This window comes from Rhincodon typus, chromosome 18, assembly GCF_021869965.1.
Source record: "Rhincodon typus isolate 14 chromosome 18, sRhiTyp1.1, whole genome shotgun sequence".
NCBI lineage: Eukaryota > Metazoa > Chordata > Chondrichthyes > Orectolobiformes > Rhincodontidae > Rhincodon > Rhincodon typus.
The window spans coordinates 21,482,072-21,500,540 of NC_063349.1; the positions used below are offsets into that span (position 1 = coordinate 21,482,072).

Sequence of the window (18,469 nt, forward strand, 5' to 3'; positions counted from 1 at the left end):
GCCCCCATCCTCCCAGCCTGCTGCCCCTAATCTCCACGAATAGGTTCCTACGTCTCCTTCCCACCATCTTGACCCCAAACCCCTTTGTTTCTCTGGGTTGACCCCCTTGAGCAAACTAACCAGACAAACCACTGGCTGATGCTTATACATTTCCCCAGCTGCATTTGCCTTATTCGTTCCAGACTGGCTCCTATTGAGCCTCAGAACTTACTGAGACCCACTCCTTGGACTGCAAATGCTGGGACCCCCTGCTCGGGATCCCCATGACTAGACACCTAACTGGAATCGTACTGTGCCCTTGCCTCACTGCACCTGGACTCCCTGACTGACAGGTGCTTCAATTGATTTCAGTGAAGAATAATTCCCTCAGATTTTAAGTCATGGCTGCCCAGTTAAAGCATTGTGTTTGCCACATAAATTGCTGGCAAATGGTGCAGGTGTGAGATCGACATAGCAGACTGCCATTTACAGCAGTATCCAATTTCCATTTTCCAATTTGTAGCCCAAAAGGAAAAAAATTGTGCTCCCTTTCACTCTGCTAAATCAAACAAAATTCTGGGCCAGCAACTCCATGGATTTCAAAGTCTCACTATTGGGACCAAATGGGAATCCCAACTGTGCATGTGCCAAGGGACAGAGGGAGAAAGCCATTTTCTCAGAGGCACATTTCTAATTGGTTGAATCCACACATTCAGTCCAATTAGAGATAGAAATCAGCCTTATAAATCAATGAACAGATTGCAGCTCTCAAGGCTTGACAGGAGGAAGCTGCTGAGCTGTGTAAAGGACATCAATGGCACCTCAGAGGCATGAACATAAAATAAAAATAGTTCCAAGCTGGCAGGCCCCTTGGAGCATTGTGGAAGCCCTTCTACTGGTGGTCATTAGACCAAAGCTGCAACCTCTGGCTACTATGCAGCCCCTACTTAATCCTGCCCCATCCAGGTGCATGGTGCCTCCTTCATCAATGTGACAATCAACCCATACAACAGGGGACTCCCCACTGTTGCCAAAATGTTGGTAGACCCTTTAAATCATCCTAATCAGGACTTGGTTCATTTCAGTTCCCAGTTCCCAGTTAAAAAACACAAACATGAAAAGACACAGTCTTTACAAAGAATTGTCCTAAAACCAGGGATTGCAAGGATTGCTGCGTGTTTTTGAAAGCAAGTGATCTGACATTAATTGTGAATACTGTGTTCACAGCTGCTGGTTTAAGCAGTAGCAGGAGAAGGTTCCAGACAAACTGGAACTGAAGAATTGTATACAAATGGAGCTTTGGATGGCAACACGTAGTGGATTGATTTCTGGATTAGTGACCAGTTACCAATGACAAAGTTTTTCTGCTTGCCAACAGTTATGTGATTGGTTCTCAGTTCGCGAATAACTTGGGACTGTGAGCAAGTTGCTAAGAAGCCTCTGAACCACCATTATCTTAGGAGCTGTCACTGTACTCTGCAGTAAACTATTTTCTTCAGGTTTATAGTAGCTTATCTTTTACTTAGTAGTTGCTGAAAGCTGCAACTTATAGTCAGTAAGTCAGAGACCTTTTAAATCATGAACTATCCACCTTGTAACACTTACACATCTTTAGAAGAATCTGGAGAAGGAAGTCTGAGAAGCAGCATTCTCACCAGCACAAGATCATTAGTATCATCTTAGCAACACTGAACAGGAACCACTGACCTGATTTCTCAGCTTTTCTCTCCATCCATTACCGATGTTATTTTTTTCTGTGTGTTTGCGTGTGCGCGCGCACGCGCATGTGTATGGGTGTGCAAGGGGGATTTATAGGGGATTAGGGTTTTAATTAATACTTATATCCCAAAGTTTTATAACTGAAAAGATGGAAGTGAGATGCCCTCTTGAAATGTTGCAGTTGATTTGGTGTAGGTACATCCACAGTACTGGTAAGAAGAAACATGCCAACATATTCATTTCATTTTGCTTTTTGCACATGTCAGCAATATCATGTGATCGTGACTGTAGGTTTCCAAGTTTGCATTTATATTTGTGCATTCTGGCCTTCAATAAAATGGTTCCCAGTCTTCCGAATTCATAATGGTGTCTTATGCTTACTCACTACATCATTCCTAGTGACTTGTGCACATATGGCTTCTTACTAAGAGGCTCGGTATGGTAATTTGAATCATAGAATCCCTACAGTGTGGAAACAGGCCCTTTGGCCTAACAAGTCGACACCGAACCTCAGAGCATCCCACCCAGACCCATCCCCCTATAAACCCACCTAATCTACACATCCCTGAACGCTACGGGCAATTTAGCATCCACCTAGCCTGCACATCTTTAGACTGTGGGGGGAAACCGGAGCACCTGAAGGAGGAAACCAGAGCACCTGAAGGAAACCCACGCAGACACGGGGAGAACGTGCAAACTCCATTCAGACAGTCGCCCGAAGGTGGAATCGAACCCAGCTCCCTGGCGCTGTGAGGCAGCAGCGCTAACCACTGTGCCACCATGCTGCCCTGTGTGGTTATCCTTATTCCAAATGCTGTCTGAGCCATCCTTCATTTAAACCAAAAAAGTAACCAAGAGTCTTTGGAAAGTACAGGTTTAGAAAGGTTTCTTCATAGTAATCTGCATGGAACAGTTGCAACATATCAGAACAAAGCCCATGTAAATATAACATTTTTAGACTGAAATGACGGACTGAACTTTGTACCCACAAATACACTTTGCAGCAGTATTACAGAATAGTGATTATTCACAGGAGGAGAAACCTGATTTACTGTTTCCCTTGATTACACTGTTCTGCTCATTTTCTCTCCCTGTTGTCTCAAAGGCAATAATTTCTAATTAAGTATATTCCTTGGTGCATATGCTGTTCTCTTACTATGTCAAGATGAGATTTGTACACGAATCAAGGACTATTTAACCAAAACTAATCCTAACACTGCTCTATTGCATGATTCCACATTCACAATCCAGCACAGGAAATTCCCTTAACTGTTCGATCTGCCTTGATATGATTGAGTGCTGCATTGATTTCTTTATTGTTACTTCCCTCCCCAAACCCTTCCCTGCTTTTCTCATCCCTACATTCCACTTCGCCCTCCCTCCTTTTGCATCAATTCTTCTTTCCTCCACACCTTACTATCTCCTTCAAATAGATAGATTATTCAATGATAGAGTTAAAGGGTACAGGAAAATAGAGCTGAGGACACAGGATCAATCAAGATTGGGAGCAGACTTAGACCAAATGGCATATTTCTGCTCCCAATTTATATGTTTGTGTCTTTTTTCCCCCATCTTTTGTTCATTCTTCTGTTTTCCCTTTCCTGCTCACGTCTGTTGTTTCCATCTTCCCTTCCTCATTTTCGTCTGCCACATCCCTTTCTCTTTCTCTACCCTCAACCTATATTCCCCTTTTCAAACCTCATCCCTTACACATTTTCCCCTTTTCAACAGCCTATTATCTCCTTGCAATGCATTCCATTCCAATTATCCCATTACCCCCACTTTCCTGCTTCATTTGAAAATTGCTATTGATATAAAGCCTGCAGGAGAGTAACAAATACGCATTTTAAAAACACAGACTTTTGTCCAAACAGTGAATGTGTTAGGATCAATAATCAGGTGTGAAGGCTGACTCGGCTGCTCAGGAACACTGTTTGGGAGGAGGTTCAGGTCTTCGAGGACTTGGATCTAGAATGGGTCCTAAGCTCAAGGACACTGATCAAGAGTGTGATGTCATTCTCCAGCTAGCTCAGAGGTGAGTTACAATCCAGTTGAAATGAAGTAATTCAGTGCAGATCAATTGTGACACTAGTCCTGCTTTTGCTGATAGCAAAAGGGACAGCTTGAGGAACCAAGGGTATCTGCCCAACCACCTTACAAAGACTTTCAGAATCTCAGTTCCCTTTGCGGAGCTGGAAAAACACTTAACACGTGGGGGAGCTGGCGGGGAGGGTGGTGGGCACCAGGGTCACAGTGGCCTTTGCATGGGCAGGCATCCAGGTCACTCATCAGGATCACCTTCCCCCTTACACAGGAAAATCATAATTATCATCTCCTTTAAAGAGGGGAAATCAAGGTCAACACCTCCTTTATACAGAGGTGACCATCCTTTTACATATGAAGAGTGAAGTGAGCAGCTTGAGGTCTTGGTTCATAAAGGTACCAACAACGTTGGTAGAAATAGGACTGAGGTTCTGTAGGCAGTGTCTCTCAATTACTCCATGCGATAGGGTAAATTTCAGAACTTTATTAATTGTTCACAGATTGAAAGAATCAGCAATAAATCTGTCTAGAATAAACTGTTAAGGGTCAAGGACAAACTGTTAGAGGAATTGAAAGCAATTAGCCATGTCTGGGAGAAGAATGAGTCAAAGCTACATAAACAAAATTATTTTAACAGCTGCTTGCTAACTGACTGCCTTATACCACAAGAACAAATACTGAATGGCCTGGACAGAGTGGATGTTGGGAAGATGTTTCCATTGGTAGGACAGACTAGGACCCGAGGGCACAGCCTTAGAGTAAATGGAAGATCTTTTAGAACAGAGATAAGGAGAAACTTCTTTAGCCAGAGAGTGGTGAATCTATGGAATTCACTGCCACAGAAGGCTGTGGAGACCAGGTCATTGAATGCATTTAAGACGGAGATAGATACATTCTTGATTGTCAAGGGTATTAAGGGTTATGGGGAGAAAGCGGGAGAATGGTGTTGAGAAACGTATCAGCCATGATTGAATGGCAGAGCAGACTCGATGGGCTGAATGGCCTAACTTCTGCCTCTATGTCTTATCATGTTATATATGGAATATATACTGAACATAAGCCAGTGTTGGAACAGTGGCAGCATTCAGGGGGAGAGTCAAGGGGTTCAGAGGAAACATGGTCCCACCAAGTACTCTCTGGATGCATAGAATCACAGAGGTTAAGGTGCAGCAAAAAGAAAAGAAAGCTTGTTTCAGACAAGAACTCAGTACAGCAGAAAGCCCAGAGAAGTATAGAAAGTGTAGTGGCGAAATCAAGAAGAAATCTAGGACAGCAAAAAAGAGGCATTAAAGAAAATTGACAAGTAAAATCAAGGAGAACCTAACAAAAACAGAAGCTGCTAGAAAAGGTCATCAGGTCTGGCAGATTCTGTGAAGAAAAATCAGAGTTAATGTTTCAGGACTAGTGACCATTTCTCAGAACTTAAGGAGAACCTAAAGTTATGTTATCAGTGCATTAACAGTTGCAACTAACAGGTGATACACAAGGGAAATTACAGGGTCCATAAAAGAACTAGTATCATACAATCCCTATACTAACACTCCGAAGAGCATCCCACCCATACCCATCCCCCTTACCCTATCCCTGTAACCCTGCATTTCCCATGCTAATCCACCTAGTCGGCACATCACTGAATACTATGAGCAATTTAGCATGGCTAATCCACCCAACCTGCATACTTTTGGACTGTAGGAGGAAACCAGAACACCCAGAGAAAACCCACGCAGACAAATGTGCAAACTCCACGTAGGCAGCTGCCTGAGGCTGGAATTGAATCCAGGAGCTTGGCACTGTGAAGTAGCAGTGCTAACCACTGAGTCACTGTGCCTCTCCCAAAAGTTAACCTGTGTCTAAAGATGGAACATGTGGGTACGGTTCAGGCAGAATCTTACCACTTTTTTGCCAGGTGCAAGTCAGGTTGAGTTTGCTGGAGTAGTTCTCACCAAGGGAGTTTCCTTGCCATATTTTATCATATCTTTCACATTAAATGCTGTTTGAGCCCTTGTAGCAAGAATCAACGTATTTCCACCGCATCTTACAACATGATATTCTCACAGCAACTTGCCTCTCACAGAAGATCCTGAAATTGACCAACATCCCCAGCACTGGTGCCATATTTAAAAGGCAGATGTGCACCTGAAATGCACTATCAGCCTGGAGTTGCCCTGAATTGTTCCTGACATTTGCTTCAGACCAGGCAAACGAGGGAAAGTCACACCCTGCTTTGTGGGCATGGCGCTGGAGGCCCTACTGGATGGGATGATGCAGAGGTGGGACTTCCTCTTTCCCCAGGTGAGGCCATGACACCAGACCATACCAGTCTGGTTCAAGATTGCAATCTATATAGAAGTAGTCTCAGCCATCGGCAAGAAATCTCAGCACTGTAGGAAGAAGGTCAATGTTCTTCCTCATGCTATCAGCATAAGTGCCACTATTCCTACGCAATACATCACATTCACTCGCTCTCTCTCTCTCTGCTACTGCATTCATCTCCCACCAAGGCTTGAGCACTACCACTCTCACTAATGCATTTCTTCCCCATTCACCCTCATCCACCCCAAACTGTGACACTACTAACATTACATGCCTTCTGCACTGCCTATTCACTCACAGGGGACATCTCCGCACCTGCAGTAACAGTAATAGTTGTATCACCTACTGTCCTCTCCCATATACTGCCTCTTTCTCATGACAGAAAAAAAAAAGGCAAAACAGGTGGAATATTATCTGCCACTTAGCTCCTCACCTCTTATGAACAGAGGATCCTGACTTTGACTGCCCCAAGCAGACCCTAGACTTGTATCAGAAGCTGCACTTCACTTACTGTGCCAGGATCTTCTGCGTAGAAGCTATTACCCCTTAAGTGGGCTGACGCCTTCTGACAACTGTGGCAAGCTTCCTGGCTTTGTACCTGTGATAAATGGCACAACAAGACTGTTGGAGTATGAGCCAGGTATCTCTGGCTGAGAGGGAAAAGTGCAAAAAGGCAACATAAGGCAAAGTCAGGTAACTGCAAGTATCCAGGTAAGCTCTGAATGAGTGAGCGCTGTGACAGCAAGCAAAAAGCCTGGAGATGCAGCTTTTTCCAGTCCATGAGTTAGGAGCTCCACTAGACATACAACTAGATAGTATGGTGAGAAAGTGCTTAAGGTCGATTTGATGAATTTAGTCAGCCAGAAATTATCCAGTTTCAGGAAGAAACAGCTAATGATCCACAAGTGAAGACACCACAGAAAGTTATCATAGAAGGTTAACCTGACCTACTACAAGATGTGACAAAGACTGTCAGATACTTATCCCAAATCCAATGGTCTCACCGATTGAATTGTTCACATAGTTAAAACACTTATCATGAAGTTCAGGGCAACAAAACAGGATCTTCACGACTAAGAGTTACACCTTGTATATGGGCTTATTGTCACCAAAGATCATATTTGGAAAGAAAGTTAGGCCAAGCTCACCAACCCCTCAGTTTCCGAATCTCAGCAAAACAGGGCAAACTTATCAAAAAGAAAGAGAATCAAAATTGTACATGACCAATATGCAGTATGGACATAATGTCAAGGCCAACCTTCCTACACAAGGCATCTATTCATCCTCACAGGTATCAAAAGTGTACAATGAGCCTAGATCTTGTGAAGTCACAACAACATCTAATGGAGGAACAATGAGAAGAAACAGTAGCCAGAACGAGGAGCTGTGCAGTTCTCCAGCTGTGCACTAAACTCAAAGAAATGCATGGGTAATGAAATATGAGCAAAATACTGTGGAAGCTGAAAATTCAGAATAAAAACAGAAAATGCTGGTAAAGCTCAGCAGGACTGACAATCTGTGGAATGAAAAACAAGAGTTAATGCTTCGAGTCCAAAGACTCTTCCTTGGAACTCCTTAGAACTCTTCAGTCTCTGACGCAAAATGTTAACAATTTCTCTCTCCACAGATGCTGTTAGATCTGTTAAGTTTCTCCAGCATTTTATATTTTTAATTCATGGACAATTAAGATGCAGAAGACTACCATGACAACAACCAATATTCTAACATAAGAGAGCAACACATTTACAATTTGGGAACAACTAAGTATGAAGTATAAATCTCCAGAAGTTTGTACTATCATGAAGTTTGGACGATTGTCAAAACTCTTATGTACTACACAGACTCTAAGGCTAGGATGAGAAGAGTTTACAGCACATGGAACAATCCAAATACATTATTATGTTGATCAGTCAGGCATCGCAGTGCCTTTATCTCTGAGCACCTCTAAGTGGGTTGTTATCCCAAAGAGCCATGAGGACGCCATAAATGACCTCGCTGTTTGAGCACTGCATGTCTAACTGTACAGAGGAGTATATGCAGCCGTCATCTGCCGAGTATGTCAACCCTAAGGTAAGAACCTCTCTCTCCCTCGTGTTCCCAACATAGGTTCCTCCCAGCAGGAGCCACAGGTTAAATGCTGGTCACAGTGACAGCACTGCTAAGAAATGAAGGCAAATGGAGGAGCAGCAGATGTGGAGCAAGGCAAGGAGCAGCAGAAAGTCAGCACAGAGGACCCAGCTCAAGCAGATTTCATAACTGCAGCGCCCCTCAGGATGCCTTGGGGCCACAGGAGCACTAAAGTCCTTCATCTTTAAATCTGTTTCCTGGGGATAAGCAAGGCACAGTGTCCATGCAACCTGGGATATTGTAAGAGAACTATGCCAACTTGAGACCTAAGGAGCAGAGACCATCCTCTCCTAGTGGCTGTGAAGATGATGACCACTTTCAAGTTCAATGTGACTGTCTCTTTCCAGGGAGCAATGAGCAAATTGTGTGGGATATCTCAGTGGTGCACTCACAAATATATCAAGATAATAACTGATGCCATCTACACAAGATCAAACCAATTCATTTAGGTTCCCCTTAACGAGGGCAGTGCCACAGCCTGAGATTTGAGCAGTTTGCCCTTGGGGCTGCTGTGCCAGTACATTGCTGGTGAAAGGTAACTCCAAAATACCAAAGCTTAATGAGATGCTTGGCTAAGGTTTAAAGGTGGTGTGGGCACCAGAATGAGCCTACTCTGATGAGTTCATACAGCTCCAGAGTGGAAGAATTGGGCTAGCATCGAGTGAGGGGGGGCACCATAAGGCTCGGGTTAATGAGGCAAATTTGGGAATGATAATGAGAGAAACCCTCCATGAAACTCGACAAAAGTGATATGGACAAAATATAAGATACAGCCCTTAGACTAGTCAAGTGGTAAATTTTATGATCGTCGTATCTGTGTGTAAGAGGTTTTGCAACTACCCAAGGTATTTAATTCAATGTACCTCATTTCTTCTGGGGAGAAAATAGGAATGTTGTGAAGTGGAACAGCTGAGTATGTTAATTAGCAAAAAAAAACCACGACGAGAAGTCCATTCAGAATATGTATTGAAGTAGCTGGAAACATGATTGAAATTTAAGTAAATTATACCAATACAACTTGTTAATATCAGGATCACTGTCCCTTTCAGAGACTTTCTAATCCACCTGTTCAGAGATGTGAGATATTATCACACACCTCTGGAGAAAGTAGGAATTGAATTCAGGTCTCCTGACGCAGAGGTTAGGGACACAGCTACTGTACCACAAGAAACTCCCACCTTCCGTTTTTAAACTTGCGGAAACAGACTCACCGTCTCCTTTACACGGGCGGTTCCGAGCCTGTTGCTCCGCCCTCGTTGTTCCAGGAAGCGAAGAGTCCCCTGGGGCGGTTGTGGCTGAGAGACCGGGACTGAGTTGAGGATCTTCGCTCCGGCCTTCGGCTCTGCTTCTGACCCATTCAGCGATTGATTACCCCCCGGAAAGTTCTGGAAAGTTGGTGACGTCGCACGGGTTCCAGTTTGTAGTCGGGCAGGTGTGAAGCAATCACATGGATCCCCGGGAATTAATCATCACCTTTGTGCTTTTGCTTTGTAGAGCTGGATCTGTAAGTCTGGAAATTCTGGGAGACTGCTCACAGCCGGTAAGATTGGGTTTGAGGGGAATGATTACAGCTGGGGTTTAAACTAGGAGGTAGGTGATGGTGAAACAGTTTTTAAAAAAGTCACGAATGTGCTGGAGCACTGTGCTCAGGTGTAAGAAACTAACCAGACCAGTATGCGTCACATGCAAATTTTACTACATTTTCCTTCTGTGATTTATTCTGCAAGGGGTTTCAGATGAAACTAATGCGGATAGTGCACTTCTAAAAACTTAATGTGAAGTGTCAGTTCTGGCCCATTATTTGTTTCCATCCCGAATTGCCTTTGTTGATAAACTGCTGTTAGGAAGGCCACCGGAAGTTACCGAAATTTGACACAGCCATAGTTAAGCAGCAGCGAAGTCAGTTGTGAATGTAGAAATCCCTGATGGGATCGTTGCAGTTAGTAGAAATTAGCCAAATGTTGATAAAACAATGATAGGTATTACCAGAACGGCTATCAACAGCTACTGTAATTATTTAGATAACAAGGTGTAGAGCTGGATGAACACAGCAGGCCAGGCAGCATCAGAGGAGCAGGAAAGCTGACGTTTTGGGTCTGGACCCTTCTTCAGAAATTGATGTATTTTGACAGTAAGAGTATAGTTTGGAAAGGGTTGCATTCTTGCCCTGTTCTTTCACACTGGTGCTGTCCTTAGAGTGGGGAAATGGATGCTCCACAAAAACGTCACATACTGTTCTTTAACAACTGCATCCTCTACAAATTGTCTCAACAGCAAACAGTATACCAAGTATTACCAGGGGCATGTAGATTTAATGCACCATTTTTTTTCATGATTAGATCTAGAAATTACTTTATTTATCTTTTCAAAAAAAAGGTCATTTTCTAATAATTGCTAGCAACTGAGAATTTTGTGGTTATGGATGATGATTTGGACAGTTGATTTGATTTATTATTGTCACGTACCTAGGTACAGTGAAAAGTTTTTTTGTGTGCAGTACAGGCGGATCATACCATACAAAGTGCATTAGGGTAGTAGAACAGAGCGAAGAATACAAAGTTGCAGCTGCAGACAAGGTGCACAAAGAGCAAGATCAACATTTAAATTTAAAATTTGAGAGGTCCATTTAGAAGTCTGATAACAGTGGGGAAGAGGCTGTTTTTGAATTTATTAGTATGTGTGTTTAAGCTTTTACATCTTCTGTCTGATGGAAGAATTTGGAAGAGTTTATAAGCAGGATGGGAGGGATCTTTGATTATGTTGTGGTTGGTTGGCTCGCCGAGCTGGTTCGTTGTTTTTCCGCAGACGTTTCATTACCCTGCTGGATAACATCATCCGATGAAGCGCCATTGGTATTTTCCTGCCTGTTATTTGAACTCTGGAGTCCGTTGAGCTGGATTATCTCACTTCCGGTTTTCCTTCGCAGTGGAGTGTATATGGGGTCAAGCTCTATGTGTTTGTTGATGGCTTTCTTCATGGAGTACCAGGCTTCTAGGAATTCCCGTGCTTGTCTCTGCTTTGTTTGTCCCAGGATCTTGGTGTTGTCCCAGTCAAATTGGCGGTTCTCCTTATCCATGTGGATAGAGATGAGTGAGTATTGGTCGTGTCTTTTTGTAGCCAATTGATGTTCATGTACCCTTACTGTTAATTTCCTTCCTGTTTGTCCTATGTAGTATTTGTCACAGTGTCTGCAGGGAATCTTGTATATGACATTGGTCCTGTCCATAGTGGGTAGTGGGTCTTTGGTTCGGGTGAGCAGTTGTCGTAGGGTTGATGTGGGTTTGTGTGCTACTCTGATGCCCAGTGGTTGTAGAAGTCTTGTGGTCAGTTCAGATGTGTTCGTGATGTAAGGTAGCGTGATGAGTGTGTTAGGGCATGTGGTACGATCTCTATCCACATGGATAAGGAGAACCACCAATTCGACTGGGACAAGCAAAGCAGAGACAAGCACGGGCATTCCTAGAGACCTGATACTCCACGAAGAAAGCCGTCAACAAACACATAGAGCTCGACCCTATATACACCACTGCGAAGGAAAACCGAAAGTGAGGTAATCCAGCTCAACGGACTCCAGAGTTTAAATAACAGGCAGGAAAACACAACAGTACTTCATCGGAGGCTGCACTGATGATGTTACCCAGCAGGGTAATGAAACGTCTGCGGAAAAACAACGAACCAGTTCGGCAAGCCAACCAACCACAACCCGAGCTACAAATCTACTCTAAAACCTTAATCTTTGATTATGTTGGCTGCTTTCCTGATGCAGTGAGAAATATGGTTGGAGTCAATGGATGGAAGGTTGGCATGTGTGATAGACTGGGCTGTGTTTACAACTCTGTAGTTTAACAGTCCTGGGCACAGCAGTTGCCATACCATGCTACGATGCATCGGATAGAAAGCTTTCTATTGTACAACTATAAAAATTAGTAAGTCTTTACAGACATGCCAAATTCACTTATCCTGAGGAAGTAGAGGCATTGTTGTGCTTTCTTGACCATAGCATCAACGTGGGTGGTCCAAGACAGATTGTAGGTGATGTCACAAACAGGAACTTGACACTTCCGATCATCTTCACCTCAGCACCATTAATGCAGACAGGGGTGTGCCCTCCACCTTGCTTCCTGAAGTCAATGACCAGCTCTTTTCATTTTGCTGACATTTAGGGAGAGATTGTTATTTTTACACCAAATCACCAAGCACTCTTTCCTGTGTTCTGTCTCGCCATTGTTTGAGATCCAGCCTGCAATGTGGTGTCATCAGCAAACTTGTAGGTGGAGTTAGGACAAAATTTGGCCACACGTTTGAGAGTGTACAGGGAGTAAAGCAAGCGGCTGAGTATGTGGCCCTGCGGGGCACGGATGTTGAGGATTATCATGGAGGAGGTCTTGTTGCCCCTTCTCACTAATTATGGTCTGTGGGTCAGGAAGACGAGGATCCAGTTGCAATGGGTGGAGCAGAGATATGGGTCTCAGTTTTGAGATTAATTTGGTTGGAATTAAGCCATTAAAGGCGGAGTTGTAGTCGGAAAGTAGGAGCTTGACATAGGCATCCTTGTTATCCAGATGTTCCAGGGATGAGCATTGGGCCAGGGAGATGGCGTCTGCCAAGGACCTGTTGTAATTCGCCTATTGTTGCAAGGGATCAAGTCAGGCTGGGAGGCTGGTCCCTTATATTGTCATACGAGAGCACTACTTCAACATATGTGGGGAATTTCCAATATTAGCAGTGTGTGAGTCATCAAAGATTATTGCTGTACTTATTGTGCAACACTCTGTTCCTAGAACATGGTGCTTTGCTGAGCTCATTTAAAACCTGCTCATCAAGAAGTCTTGTACTTCATAGTTAACTTCCTTATAACTATCTTTTTTTCAAACTGAGTTGTTTCCGGTTTGGTGAATAGCTCTCTCGTGTGGATCTGAAAGTTGTTGATGTGACCAGTAGTCCAGAACTTAAACACTGTCAAAACTGACACCCCAGTACACAATTGAGCAGGCGGCAGTAAATCAAGGTTCAGTCTTCCTGAGCTAGTGAGCACAGTCGAAGGCAAGAAAGGGGATTTCCCAGTGTTCCAGCCAACAGACACCTGTGGGCAACAGCATCAAAAGCTAGTCATTGTCACTGAATTTGTTTAGCATCAAGTATGCAAATCTGAACTAACAATGCTCTACTCCATTGTTTGTACTGTATTGTATATATCCTGTGAGCAAAGGACACAAAATACATGCACATTGTACAGATAATCTAGTAAATGTACTTCCTGTTTGTAAACATAAAGAGACCAAAAAATGCTTAGTGTATAACTCGGACCAGTAGTTAAATTAAACAGTGTTGCATTTGCTCTTGGCTGAAATTTCTCTTTTTTTTTTCCAAACAGGGCTTGAATTGTACTGTTCATATTGGTAAGTACGGTTCCCATTTTAAAAAAATCTTTTATTTGTTCCTGAGACAGTAGGACCTGCCGATGCTGGAGAATCTGAGATAACAAGATGTAGAGGTGGATGAACACGGCAGGCCAAGCAGCATCAGAGGAGTAGGAAAACTGACATTTCGGGTCTGGACCCTTCTTCATAGATTTCCCAAAACGTCAGCTTTCCTGGTCCTCTGATGCTGCCTGGTTGCTGAGTTCCTCCAGCTCCACGCTGTGTTATCTCTGACTCCAGCATCGGCAGTTCTTACTATCTCTGACATAATGCTGCAGATTTGGTTTTCATAGAATCCCTATAGTGTGAAAGGGCCCATTCAGCCCATTTGAGTCCACATGGACCTTCCAAAGAGCATCCTACCCAGACCCACCTCCCTACCCTATCCCTGTAACCCTGCATTTCCCATGACTAACCCACCCAGGATGTCCCTGGGCACTATGGGCAATTTAGCATGGCCAATCCACCTAACCTACACATCTTTGGAGTGTGGGAGGAAACCAGAATACCTGGATGAAAGCCCCACAAACATGGTGAGAATGTTCAGACTCGACACAGACAGTCGCCCGAGGGTGGAATCGAAGCAGGGTCGCTGGCCCTGTGAGGCAGCAGTGCTAACCACTGTGCCACTGTGCCGAAGTGAAGATAAAGTGGGTTAAACCAAGCTTTTTTCAAATAATGCGCTTTAAAAGATTTTGAAACACATGATAAAATACAATCCTGTCTATCACAACACTATCGCTAACACTAGGACGGCACAGTGGTTAGCACTGCTGCCTCACAGCGCCAGGGACCCGCGTTCGATTCCAGCCTCAGGCGACTGTCTGTGTGGAGTTTGCACGTTCTCCCCTTATCTGCGTGGGTTTCCTCTGGGTGCTCCGGTTTCCTCCCACAGTCCAAAGATGTGCAGGTTAGGTGGATTGGCCATGCTAAATTGCCCGTAGTGTTCAGGGAAGTGTAGATTAGGTGGGTTATATGGGTCTGGGTGGGATGCTCTGAGGTTCGGTGTTGACTTGTTGGGCCGAAGGGCCTGTTTCCACACTGTAGGGATTCTATGATTCTATGACTATCAAGTTCTAGTACTTGAATGCCAAAAATTCCCTTCTCTATCATCATATCTATAGATTTACTTAGCTGTTTCTTTCAACTCCTGGTCTTGAGAGATTTAAAACCTTTTTCTTGATTTGTCACATACTGACCTTAAACTTTCTTAACTTCACATACCATGCAATGTTCTACCCAAATACTTCTGGGCTGGACCTTTCAAGTAAAACCAATCTACCTGCAGTAGTTCTATTACCCAGTGTCAGTCTCCCATTATTTCTGCACACCTTTTCTATATAAATAATCATCCAGATCCTTCTTGAATGCCTTAATTGAAACCGCATCTACCACATTTCCAGATATATGTAATCAACACCCAAACTACTCGTTGTGTGAAAAAATATTTTTTCTCACTGCCATAGCTTTGTTTGCACATCACTTTAAATCCATGCCCTCTTGTTAATTTTTTTTCTTTTATGAGCAGGAGTAACTGCTCTCTATCTACTGTTAAGCCTTCTCATGACTTTGAAAACCTCAATCAAATCCCCTCTCAGCCACCTTCTCTAAAAGGACAACACTCCCAATGTCTTCATTCTGCACACATTACTGATGTTTCTCACTCTGGCTTTTATTAAAAAAAAACTCCAGAAATACCGACAAGTTGAACATTAAAGTCACTCTTACACACAGACCAAAACCCACTAGTTCAAATCTAAACTGTAAACTAAATGACGTTAAAATATATTATATGTATATAAATCACACATCTGACTGACTTGATAGGCTACTTAATTTTTACAAATTACATATTAAATGTGCTTTCTAGCTTTGTGTTAAATGCTAATAGAATGAATGTGTGAGCCAGTCAGTTGTTTGTTTTGGTAAACAATTGTACTAGTCAACCTGCTATTCAGTAAGTTGAAAAAGCAGATCAAAATGATCAGTAAATTCATATTATTGCTATATAGTAACATGGAATAGTAAATGATTCCAAACACCTGTCATGGGCATGACAACAGGGTCACGAATGCACCTTCAAAACCACAGCCTTTGTTGGATTCTCCTCAGCGCTAATTCTCAGCTGTGCTCCTTTTGTTTGGTGGTGGTCAAAAACCTGAGCTAATATCATCTCCAAGACATAGTCACAAATCTCATGAATTTCAATTCCCAATAGGTAGCTGCATTTGGAAGTGTGGCATTGAGCAGTTATACGTAGTAACAAAATCTGTTGTTCTCTTTATTCTTGTTTCTTCCGTTGAATATGTTGTGTGCCCTCGCTATGATGTGCTTTCATGTGGGGTTGTGGATTGAACTTAGAGTAGGTCTATAGGCTGTGATCTTTGTTTGTGCTGCTCCAGAGCCAGCCATCTGTAGTTGCAGAAAAGTTGCTGGCGTAACTTTGTCTCCACTTATCCCCTAATGGATGAAATACAGTTTAGAACCTCTGAATATGGAAAGTGCAGAGGAGAAAAAGAAAAGAGAAACAAAGAGAGAATGATAATAAACTGTCCACTAACATAAAATGAATCCAAAACTTTTTTAATAGCCATATAATTGGAAAAATGTTAGTTAGAAAAAAGGGAATGGGGCCTAAAAGGGGGACTTTTAGGGACACAGCCAATATGGCTGAGGTGCAAGTTGAGTATCATAGAGTCCGTACAGTGTGGGATCAGCTCATTAGGCCCATATCAACACCCTGAAGAGCATCTCACCCAGACATACCCCTCTACCCTATCCTTGTAATGCTGCATTTGCTGCCTGCACATCCTTGGATACTATGGGCAATTTGGCCTGGCCAGTCCACCTAAGCTGCACATCTTTTGGACTGAGAGGAAACCGGATCATCTGGAGGAAACCCATGCAAACTCCACGCAGACAGTTGACCAAGAGTGGAATTGAATTTGTGTCCCTGGTGATGAGGCAGCAGTACTAACCACTGAGCCACTGTGCTGCTCCTTAGAGCATACAAATATCAGAGCCTGTAGTCTTACCTCTTAAGTTCAATCCACGACCATGTGGAAGCACGTCATGAGGAAGGCACAGGCCATATTCAACAGACAGAATGCAAAGGAATAAGTACTTTGTTTTTCTCAAAGAAGAAGATACTGCCCAAGTTTTAGAGAAAGAAGAGGTAGTCAGGACACAGGTGGGCTAAAAATTTCTAAAGAGGATAAATAGGCTGCACTTAAAGTTGATAAATCACCAGGGCTGATGTGATGCATCCAAGAATACTGAGGGGAATATTGTGGTAGTTCTAGTCATAATCTTCCTATTTGGATAGGGATATTGTGCCAGTGGACTGGAGAATTGCAAATATATGCACTCTCTGAACAATGGTGTCAATAAGCCCATCAGCTACAAGATGGACAGTTTAATTGTGATGGTGGGAATGACTTCAGAAATTATTATTCGGGACATTGTTAACAGTAATGGACAAATGTGGAATTATTAAATAAATCCAACAATCATGGTTACCTAATCTGCTTGAATTTTTGATGTGGTAACAGAAGGTTGAAGAAGGTCATGCAGTTAATGTGATGTAGATGGACTCCCAAGAGATATCTGAAATGTACTACATAACAGACTTTCAAGCAAAGTTAGAACCCTTGGAATAAGTAACATGGGTAAAAGTTTGGCAGCGTGACAAGAAACAGTGGTGGTGAGGAGTTTGTCAGACAGGAAGAATTTAAATAAGGGGTCTTCCCAGAGTACAGCATTAGGGCAATTACTTTTCTTAATCTATATTAGTTATGCTGGACATAATTTCAAAATTTGTGGATGATACAAAACTTTGAAGTGTTGTGAAAACGTGAAGAAGTGGGAAGAAGAAGCAAGTGCAATAAATGGTACAATACTGAAAATGGAATGCCAGAACAGAGGAACTTGAGAGCATATGTGTCCAATTAATTGGCAGCACAGGTTGAGAAAGCAGTAAATATGCCATATGAGATTCTAGACTTTATAAATGGAACCATAGAGGACAAAAACAAATAGGTAGTGATTAAAGCTGTATAAAAACTCGGTACGTTCTGTTTGAGTATTGTGTTCAATTTTGGGTGTTGAACAGACCAATATCCATATGCTGAATTAGGCAACAAAAGATGATCAGAGATTGAGGGTTTTATTGAAAATCTATAGTTTAGTACAAACACCAGATCCACCTTTCCCTTCTGGATTTTTTCTTTGCCCATAAGCCAACCTCCCCATTATTGAAAAACCTAGCTCTTAAAATTTAACTGTAGACTTGTCTTGATATTTTTGAACCAGCCAGTTCAGAGATGTTATTATACACCTCTGTTAGCACCTCTGATGAATCTGGATCTCCTGGCTCAGAGGTAGGGATACTACCACGGTGCCATAAGAGATCTCATAACCCAGCTCTTTTCTTTAAAAATACATATCAGCCACAGTCTAGTTTAATGATAGCATAGGCGGAAAGGGTTCAATGATTCAACTACCTTATTACTAACAAATTAGTTCTAATAGCAGATTGCACCAAATTCTTGCTCACAAATAATGATGCAATTATGTACATTGTATATTTAATTTACAGAGTTATCCATCCCAGTAGTTATTTAGCTGAAAAGCCCTGGGACATTTTGAAGGAATGGAGTTCTCGATATATTCTCCCCAATGTTAACAGATATGCTATTGAGCACCTTAATTTTATTTCAAATCAACCTGTTCTGAGATGCTATTACACCCCTCTGGAGCAAGTGGGACTTGAATCTGGGGCTCCTGGCTCAGACGTAGTGACACTACCAATGTGCCACAATAGCCCTTAAACCTAAGATAACAAGGTGTAGAGCTGGATGAACACAGCA

General features: G+C 42.8%; 1 protein-coding gene across 3 annotated transcripts in view; it reads left to right on the forward strand.

Annotated features, from left to right (window-relative positions):
- The first annotated feature begins 9,403 nt into the window (after nucleotides 1-9,403).
- Nucleotides 9,404-18,469, forward strand: part of LOC109937822 (interleukin-17 receptor A) — a 45,604-nt gene continuing 36,538 nt past the window's right edge. For 2 of the 3 annotated variants that reach the window (XM_048607430.1, XM_048607431.1), the window contains exons 1-2: nucleotides 9,405-9,721; nucleotides 13,556-13,580. In XM_048607430.1, coding sequence (XP_048463387.1) covers nucleotides 9,629-9,721; nucleotides 13,556-13,580 — 118 coding nt within the window. In that variant the 5' untranslated portion in view covers nucleotides 9,405-9,628. Of the gene's footprint in view, nucleotides 9,722-13,555; nucleotides 13,581-18,469 lie in introns of all 3 variants that reach the window. The other variant, XM_048607432.1, reaches the window with a different exon arrangement.